This window comes from Camponotus vicinus, unplaced genomic scaffold (genome assembly GCF_025532165.1).
Source record: "Camponotus vicinus isolate PSW18456_S1 unplaced genomic scaffold, iyCamVici1.0 SCAF_7, whole genome shotgun sequence".
NCBI lineage: Eukaryota > Metazoa > Arthropoda > Insecta > Hymenoptera > Formicidae > Camponotus > Camponotus vicinus.
In genome coordinates this window covers 10461478-10471842 of record NW_028141979.1, presented here as the reverse complement: position 1 = coordinate 10471842, position 10365 = coordinate 10461478, and the positions used below count along the sequence as shown (strand labels likewise).

The 10365-nt window shown below is 43.7% G+C and overlaps 1 protein-coding gene across 2 annotated transcripts; it reads left to right on the top strand.

Annotated features, from left to right (window-relative positions):
* The first annotated feature begins 286 nt into the window (after positions 1-286).
* LOC145974393 (uncharacterized) lies at positions 287-9567 on the top strand. Of its 2 annotated transcripts, none has more exons than XM_083104200.1 (8): positions 287-795; positions 1786-3454; positions 3718-3955; positions 4036-4145; positions 4241-4487; positions 4564-4768; positions 4852-5053; positions 5131-9567. In XM_083104200.1, exons 1-8 carry the CDS (start codon positions 521-523, stop codon positions 6715-6717), a joined length of 4533 nt encoding a protein of 1510 aa, XP_082960326.1. In that variant the 5' UTR covers positions 287-520; the 3' UTR covers positions 6718-9567. The 2 variants fall into 2 exon arrangements, with proteins under 2 accessions (XP_082960326.1, XP_082960325.1); XM_083104199.1 differs by having other exon boundaries at positions 5128-9567.
* The last annotated feature ends 798 nt before the right edge of the window (positions 9568-10365 follow it).

Here is a 10365-nt window from a genome sequence, read left to right as displayed (position 1 = left end):
AGTCGACATCCCGGGATGTCGATCTGACAAAAGTCACCGCCGTCGAATCAGCGGATGGCGGGGAGCGTTGCGCGTTGCGTCTCGCGGTCGCGGGATCGATAAAGTAGAATGGACGGGACGGAGGGACGAGGGACGAGAGACGGAGATCGAGTGCGGAAAAGAGAGACGCGACGAGCGAGTTTACCGCTCGGCGCGGGACGCGTACGAGGCGACGATAGGCGGCGGGGCGGAGGGGGGGCGGGGCAAAGAGGGAGGGCGGGGCGGCGCGGGGAGACGGCGCGCGCGCGAGGGTGGGCGGAGTGGGCGACGCGGCGCGACGCGGCGGTGAGCATAAAGAGGATAGGATAATATCTGTGCGCGTCCTCCTGGTGGAGGTGCCCTTTCGCGGGGCCCCGTCACGGATTCGTCCCGTCTCTGTCTGCCTGTCGCGCTCTCCTCTTCTCTCTCTATCTTTCTTCTCTCTGTCTCTTTCTCTACCTCGCAGCCGATCTGATTGCGGCCGAAGCTGTACGATGTAGTTATGCCGAAGAAGGGCACGCGGCATGTGAGGGAGCCGGGGAACACGAGAAGCGTCCAGCAGCAGCCGCAGGGAAGCTGCATCGCGCTGCCCGGCGCGACGACAACGACGACGACGACGACAACGATCGTTCCGGAAGTGGCCGAGGAGCGTTTACACATCGGCGCGACGAACGGCAAGCGTTGGCTGTCGCTGAAGAAGCGTCTGGGCCTGGCGACCGACGAGGATGTCGCGGTGTACTTGCTGGATCTCGCCGACTCCGTCGCCACCGTCAGCAGGTGAGTCTCGTGGTGCCTCGTCGCTGTCATCGTCGTCGCGATCGTGGCTTTATGGCCCAGCATCTCGATGGAACGCGTGACAGGACCCGCTGGCTGTCACGCGTACGGGGCTTCCCCCCTACTGTCACCCGACGCGTTTCGTCGAATCGCCATCTTGCGGGGGACGACGCGAGGAGCCGATCGATACCGGATCCACGCGCGGGAAATACTAGTCGTGATCGCGAGTTTCGAAGTTCACCCAGCTCGACTAGATGCACCCACACTATTTCTATAAATACTTCCTTAGAAAATAAAAATTGCCTCGAATAAACCTTCATACGTTCACTTTCACTGATTCATCTCTAATTAATCATCTCATGAGAATATATCCTAGCAAACGCCAAGTAACACTTATATAATTGTTAGTTGTAATTTCCCACTCAACAACATAACTGTTACATGTTATGTAACTGTTACATAATATGTAACAGTTATGTTGTCGAGTGGGAAATTACAACTAACAATCTCAGCAAACACCAAGTAACACTTATATAACTGTTAATTATAATTTCCCACTCAACAATATAATTGTTACATGTTATGTAACTGTTACATAACATGTAACAGTTATGTTGTCGAATGGGAAATTATAACTAACAATCCCAGCAAACACCAAGTAACACTTATATAACTGTTAATTATAATTTCCCACTCCGCAATATAACTGTTACATGTTATGTAACTGTTACATAACATGTAACAGTTATGTTGTCGAATGGGAAATTACAAGTAACAATTATGTAAGTGTTACTTGGTGTTTGCTGGGATTGTTAGTTGTAATTTCTCACTCAACAACATAACTGTTACATGTTATGTAACAGTTACATAACATGTAACAGTTATATTGTTGAGTGGGAAATTATAACTAACAGTTATATAACTGTTATTTGGTGTTTGTTGGGATACGACAACATAGATAAGACAGTATCTAATTGAATTTTTAATACACAGGCAAGACGGCAAGTGCAATGGTGCGGAGGATTGGAAGGCAAGTCGGGTCAGGGACGATGACGAGGAAGCTGTCAAGGTTAAGGCGGCTGACGAGGAAGGGGAAAAGGGGGAGCCTGTTCGTAGAAGCTCGCGGAGGCAAGATCCTGCCAGTGCGATAAGCGAGAACGTCTCGTCGAAGGTGCTAAACGACGCCATCAAGTTACACGTGCGACGTAGTTCGAGGTCGAAGCATCATAAGAACAAGACGAAGCATCACAAGGACAAGCGAAAGAGACGGCGGCACTCGAAGAATGGCGCCGAAGACGGCTCCATCGGACTGAACGGGTCTGAATGCACCAATGACAACCCGTTGGATGCGCAGAACTGTACTTTACTGGAAAGCAAAGACTTGGACGGTTGCGAGACGACGGTAGTCAGTGAGTTAGACACTAAATTAAAACTAGACGTAAGCTTCGGAATCAATACAAAGGACGTTGAATCCGTTACGACGAAGACTGAGCACATAGATAGCGTAAGATTTATAAATGATGTAAATAATACGACGAATAACGACGCCAGATGCGACGCGAAGGCCGCTGATGTATCCAGCGAATCGGCGAGGGATACCTTGGGGGATGACAGGATCGCCAAGTTGCATTTTAACGCTGATACAGCCTCGTCGTCTCTTCCCAAACGCGAGTGTAAGGCTGAGGATTTAAACGAGGACGTAGAATATTTATTAAACCCGGCGTCCAACGTCAAGGATACCGAGGCACAAGCTGCGGGCGCACCTGAAAAGACCTCGAAACCTCAAAACAAGACGCGTTATGAATCGCAGGGATACGAGGATGCAACTTTCCATGACGCGCAGAAGGATGACGAGTCGAAGGACGTGGAAGATCGCAAGCAGAAGAGGAAACGGAAGCGACCGCGTCACGATGAGCAAGTCGGGAAGAAGGATACGTCTGAAAACAAGGCTCCGGACGAGACGGCGGCGTTCAAGCATCGGCGAAAGAAGCACAAGCACACGAACGAGCATAAGACTAAGAAGCACCACGACGTACGAAAGGCGCCTCAGGACGGAATCGTTCAGGAGGAGACGCAAGACGCGTGTACGCCCGAGGTCGAGCTGCCGTCATCGACGGTAGGTCCCGGAAAGGTCGCCGACAACGTCGACGGCGTGATATCGGAGCCGCAGAGACTGGCGATCAAAATTAAGCTCTGCCAGGAATGCGAGGTCCCTCACTTGCAGGACGTGTGTCCTTTTACGGAGCCGCTGCACACGATAGTCGACGCGATCACGTACGAGGAGTGGCTGAGCATGCATAAGCAGAACGCGGAAGTGATGAAGGCCATAAAGACGGGGGACCCGATGTCGGAGGGTTACGGTCGATTGGCGGACGATGGCTTCGAGTCGGACGAGGAGCCGTTGGCGTCCAGCGAGCAATGTAAGACCAAGTCGAAGGTGCAGAGGGAAGAGAAGCAGTTGCTGGTGGACGCTGATCGGCCGTTGTACGCGAGGGACTCCCTGCCGGATTGTCTCGAGCTGAAGATCGCCAACACCGATCACGGCCTCAGCATCTACGCCAAGAACCCGATCCCGATTCGCGCAAAATTGGGCCCTCTTGTCGGCACGTCAGTTAAGGAAATGGATATCCCTGATGACTTCTCTATGCGTCACATTTGGGAGGTATTATCATTACTCTGATAATACTTTCATCATGCAATCTTTGTATAATATATCCCAGCAAGCACCAAATAACAGTTAGTTATAATTTCCTACTCAACAATATAACTGTTACATGTTATGTAACAGTTACATGACATGTAACAGTTATATTGTTGAGTGGGAAATTAGAACTAACAGTTATATAAATGTTATTTGGTGTTGGCTGGGATAATACATTCTTCTGGAAGAATAATTTCTACGGCAGAGGATTTATTTCTTTTCAGATAGATAATAATGGAAAAAGTGTATACATCAGTACTACAGATCCATTGAAGAGTAACTGGATTCGATACCTCAGGCCGGCTGAGACGAAGGACAAGAGGAACGTCGCGATGCTTACGACGAAGCAAGGCCAGCTGCATTTTGTCACGACCCAGAATATTATCTCGGGGATGGAGCTCACTTATTGGGCAGACTCGCAATCTTCCGCCTGGACGAGAAAGAATAAGATAGACAAAACAAGTAGGTAGATTACGTGTCTAACTAAAAAATAAGTTAACACCCAGTTCATGTGATCTTTTTCACGTTCGTATCACTTTCAGATTGCGGAGGGTGCAACCTCAATTTTGCACATCCAATATATTATCGACTGCACTGTTGCATCTTTCACGACACAAATTATAGTCTGACCATAAGAAAATATCACTGCAAGGTATTTTAATGCTTGAACATTTTTTTCGAGTTTGAATAAACTTGCTACGTGTTACTTACTTTACTTACTGTTTTACTGAATTCTGTCGTTTTCAGGTTTGCGGCGCCGCGGTTCTCGGCAAGGATAATATCATGAAACACGCGGCAGAATTGCATGGAGGTCGTGGCGCATATCAGTGTCAATACTGCAAGAAATTCTTCTTAAGACTGAATTATTTGGAGATGCATAGGACTTATGGATGCGCCCAGAATCCGCAACGATCGCGGCCGCTGTGCGACTTTTGCGGTCGCAAATTTTGTCAACCGCAAAAGCTAAAAGTACACATCAAGAGAATGCACAGCGGTAAGATTGGAATAATCGATGATAATTCGCGATGCATTATTTTTTTTCATCTTATTACGTTGAAATTTTTTCACAGACATGTCTGAAGTGCTCAGGGAATTTCAATGTAAATCGTGCTTAAAACTCTTGGGTTCTCGCGCGGCTCTTCAACGGCACATGAAGGAGGTCCATCACAAAGACGTCGTCGCCGCAGCTACATGCGACCGATGCGGAAAGATGTTCCAGAACAAGAGCAACTTGAAGATACACATGCTGACTCACAGTGGCGTGAAGCCATTTAAGTAAGTTTAGGTCATCAATTATCATTTCTTATCTAATATCCTTTGCTGTTTACGTGTGTAATTATTTCCTTCTTCTTCATTAGGTGTAAAGAGAACAGCTGTAAGGCGGCTTTTACCACGAAACAATGTCTACAGTTTCATTACAAGAAGGTGCACGGCCTTACGGAAGAGATGATGCCCAAGATTGAGAGATCCGTAGCGTATACCTTTGACGCTTACAGCGGTGGCCTCGTCGAAGACGTGTCTTGTGGAAGGTCCAGTCACGCTAGCAGAAGAAATTCGCAGGTGAGTTGTCTTTGATAAATACATAACGATTGGCGAAATCTTTTCGAGAGTTCTTATCCTCGTCATTCCTTCAGCAGGATAACAGCAACAGTTTACCGTCTCTAGACGAATGCAGTTCCGAGAGTAGCTTGAAGGTTGAGACAGTGGCGGCGAATTCCGCTCACAATGCCATCATAGATTCATTCCAGAGTGGAGGGAACGCCACGATCAAGTATAAGACGGAGCAACAAGAATCCCAGGTTCCAACCCCGTCGCCGCAGACGACCGCGTCTTTATCCAGCGGCCTCGACACGACGACGATGGAAAACGTACGAACAGAGGTCGATCTGTACGGCACGTCGAGAGTGCAAAGCAAGGGTAGCAAAAAGTGGCTGGGCGAGTTTAATCCACCGCCCACGTCCGATATCGCCGTTCATTTACCGACAGTCTCGGCGCCGTCTTCCGATGTGTACGATTTCGAGGATGGTAGGAAGGACGGTGGCGGCGAGAAAGTGATTTCGCGCACGACGCCAAGTCTGGTGATGGACAGCAATAAACTGGGCCTGAGTGTGTATCGTAGAACGGAGAGTTCAAACGCGAGTCTGCTGGTAGAGGCAGCTCTGGACGCCGCCGAGAGGGATATAGGAGCAGTGTCCAGTCCGATCCTGGAGGACAATGATCGCGAGGCCAACCTGTACTCCATCTCGAGCCAATTGCAATCGCCGATACCGCAATCGCGATCGCCAAATCATCTAGATTCGTACATCCAGCAGCAGGAGGAACTAATGTCGCCCGCGCCAACGCCGGATGATCGACACACTCCGCCTAGCCACTTGCACGTGGATTATCACCTGCACCGACCGGTCGACTATATCAACGCTTCGAGAACACACAACATCGAACAATATCTGCATCACGAGGAGCTGCCTCGCGTCTCCTCGCCGAATTACATTCACATGCAGCAAGAAGATCTGGTGTCGCCCTCGGCCACTCCGAATCCTCGCTACCAGGATGTGCATCATCATCATCAGGTGCCAACGGATAATCTGTCGAGCGACGAGGGCGACTCGGTGGCGCAGAATCTCAGTCTATCTGTGAAGGAAAAGGCGCTGCAACTGGACCTATCGACATCTTATAAGTACGACTCTCTCGGCGAGCAGGATTTTGCCCGGGAAAGGTCCAACTTTGAGCCATTGATGCTCAATAGCGGCGAGCTTCAGGGTCTGGACATGTCGGCCAGGGGTTTTCATCACAGTTTCAGCGCTCAGGTGCAGAATACGCGCTACCATCATCACCATCTGTATGACATTGGCGAGCGACAGAGCGTGGACCTCAGTAGAACGAGTAGCTACTCCATGTCGTCGCCCCCACCGCCGCCCCCGCCGCCTTATCCGTCACACAGCGATGTTCTGCGGGTAGTCAGTCTAGATCTCACCCCGGGCGGCAGACATAGCGTCGATCTGAGCCTTTCCAGGTCGCATCATCTGCACGGATCCGGCACTCGTGTCATTACCAGCCCGCAACCGGCCGGCTCGGCTGCGACGCACGTAGTACCTGATGCCGGTGAAGGTCGAATATTGTCTCCGCCTCCACCTCCACCGGGATACAATCCCAGCTACCCCGTGAGTCCGGCCCCGTATCACCCTCCGAGACCCGGGTACCACCATTACCCCGGTTATTATTGATTGTTGTTGACGTTTGCGAATGTCACGACGGTTCAACATCCCTCCCTAAGTTTTATTTCGTACGTTTGCAAATGCGTCTGTAGGTCTTTTGTTATTATTTTTTACACTAAGCGAACTTACGTATGTCGGAGTTACTGCTCACTAAACACAAAGTAACAGTAATGTAATATTCCCAGCAAACACCAAATAACAGTTATATAACAGTTATATAACTGTTATAATTTCCCACTCAACAATATATAACTGTTACATGTTGTATAACAGTTACATAACATGTTACAACTAACAATTATATAAATGTTACTTGATGTTTGCTGGCTTGATGTAATAATTTCCCACTCGACAATGTAACTGTTATGTACAGTGCATGTTACATTGCAGTTGCTGTTACTTTGTGTTTACTGGGTGGTGATTTAAATACCGTACGCTATTTTACGTTGTGATATGTCCGGATTACAGATGAAAACTGCCATTTTCATACGTTGTTTATAAAGTATAGTCAAAGGAATATTTTATTCTCGCAGTCGATTCAATGTTCAAGTTGCAAAAACTACAACTGCGGTTATAAGGAAGATAGAGAGCAATCGAAAAGGCCAAGTTTTTGGACAAAGAGACGCGTTATTAAAGAAATTAGTTAATATATTACGGCGCGGACGAGATTGTAACGCGATTAACGCGTTTAATGCGAAAAAAAGCCCAAAAGCGTGCATACGACACATCCATGGGGTTTAGAATGGATGTTATTTTTTTAAAAAAAATTGAGTAGAGAGAGCCCGAGATTTTACGAGGAAGAATCTATTCCACGAAGAATACGATCGAAGGACGAAAGAGAGTTAATTTATCTCCGTAATTGTGCATAGCTGTTAAATTATTTATTCTTTACCTTCCTCCAGTAAGCAGTGTATATGCAGAACGGTATGATGTGATGTGTGTGATGAGTATATCGTATATAGAATGAAAAAGAAGCGGAGATGATACATCGTGATCCAGTGCCACGTCCGTCAGTGATAAGTAAGATTATTAAGAATTGTTATTTAGCTCTTAGCTTATATATATTCTTCTATTTCGGATCTATACTCCATCGAGAAAATACTCCGTGTAACGTGGCTTTGGTGATAATCGTAGCATCCCAGATAGTTGGTCTCCTCAAACATTATTTTGTGCGATTAGATAGATTTAGAGAGAAACTAAAGTGGCCATTACATTGGAAATTCTCATGAAGGGGAGAAGAATTTCTACTTCGTCCCTTAAATAGGCACGATATTTTTACGAATATAAATATAATGTAAATTTTATTTGCGCACACGTGCTCCTTCAATCAAACGACAGGATACAAAGTACTGTCTGGGATGCCAATATTTGTGAAATAATTCAATCAAGATGCCTAACGCGGTAGCTGTAAGTATATTTGCATGGTGATAACAGATTGTAATGTTCACTTTTTATTCTAGTCATTATATATGTATATATATATATATATATATATCTGTCATAGAGCGAAGGCGACATTAGCTATATGCGTTACGAGCATTTCGGCGATCGTGAATAATTTGCAATGCGTTATTTGTTGCGAATTCGTACTCAAGGTCGTGCGAAAAAAAAAAAAAATTTCGCATTCGAAACTTTGTGTTTTCTCTTCGCGAATCAATCTGACAGTAACAAACGATTATGGTGATATCGACGGTGATATGATTCCATTATCGAAGTAAATCGCGACATTTTAGAAAAATTTCCATTTTATAAAATCCCCGAGTCTCGATAACATTATCATAGTTACATTATTTTACGTTACATTTTACCCATACAGCACAGAACATTGCAACAACATTGTAATATTGCCGCAATATTGCTGCAATGTTGCAACAACATTGCAATATTGCTGCAATGTTGCAACAACATTGTAATATTGCCGCAATATTGCTGCATTGTTGCAACAACATTGCAATATTGCTGCAATATTGCTGCATTGTTGCACCAACATTGCAATATTGCTGCAATATTGCTGCAATGTTCTATGCTGTATGGGTTATTACTTGGAATATCACGAACGTATCCCGAAAGAAATATATATGTATATCCTTGGTCTATTTTCATGAAATCGACGTGTTTAATCATACATAATAATAAATACATGATACGTTTGTGTGCAACACAAACGCACACAATGTTGATTTTTCGTGTCGCTTCCAGAGGTTTCTCTAGATTTACGCCCATTAGCCATTTATCGAAACCAAAGATCTAAAACTATCGTAACTCTTGTGCCAAATCGAAAGGCGCTCATTGTTATACATATATATTGTATATGCGGCTTTTTCAGCTGAAGATGTAGCGATTAAAGGGGGGAGGGACAATGTGATCTCTCTCGCGTTGCCTCTTTCACTTTTGTCACATTTTTCGTCGATATTATTCAACTAATACGTTTCATTACATACACAATGCACACCGAAAGTGATATACGATTATTTTAAGGATACTTTATCAATTTCTCCTTCATAGACTCTTCTTTTTTTTTTTTCTTTACGACGCTTCTGCCATTTTAAGGACAGTTACCATTTTATCCTCATTATGTTGCACATCGAATCTTACTTAAAGTAAGCGTTTCACTTGCGTTTCTATCTCGCTCGATCATATAGTTTGTGCATAATAAAGGCACGACATACAAACGAGATATACATTTACTAAGATATGAATATATACATTTACGTATACATACACACATGACAAAAAGAAAAAAATTCAAAAGAAATGTTTACAAGTACAAAATGTGGCACAGAATATATTTGTATCAGGTTTATTAACATTAATATACTGTAAGTGATATTAATAGAACATGACAATGGAATAAGTAAATCGATGTTGTATTACTCCTCGTCCTGAAAAATATTCTTTTTACAGAGAAATCTCGAGAATAAATGGTTCATTAAGAAATCTCTTCCCTAAATCGTCTCGTCGATTGAAATGACTCCTTGTGTACAACACACATCACTCTTCTCTCCTCTCATGTAAATATATTTTTAGATATGTACGAGATAGATTATACGTGTCTTGTCTTGTGTATACAGATTTTATTGCAAAAAAAGAAAGAACTTGTAAAAGATTGATCAATTACAAAATTGCACGCCTGCAAGTATTGTAATAATAATAATAATAATAATAAATAAGTAATATATAAATTAAATATCGCTTCGAAAAAAAAATTGCGATTATTTAAATTAATTAATTTAGGATGACTAACATTAAAATTTCTAACGATATAATTGTATATAATATAACAAGATGTATATTTATGAGAAGAACCTGAAATTCTCAGGAATTTTTTTTGTTTTATTTGAAAAATCAAGAAATTCTCATAAAATTTTGTTAAGAGTCGAGGAATTTTTTAAAAATTGCTTCTTTGATAATTTTGTTTATATTGTAAGTGGTCAGCAATTTGCTATTGAAGCCTAATCAGCATCAGCATATATTATTCAATATATAAATACTTATTTTAAAAAATATATTTAATAAAAAATATGTTTTTTTTTTGGTTTAAAATATTTTATTATAATATTTTATTAAAATGTTTTATTTATGTTAGAATATAAAGTTCAAGCACAATAAATAAATTTATTTTAAAATTGTATTTATACAAATACTTTACTTTCATCT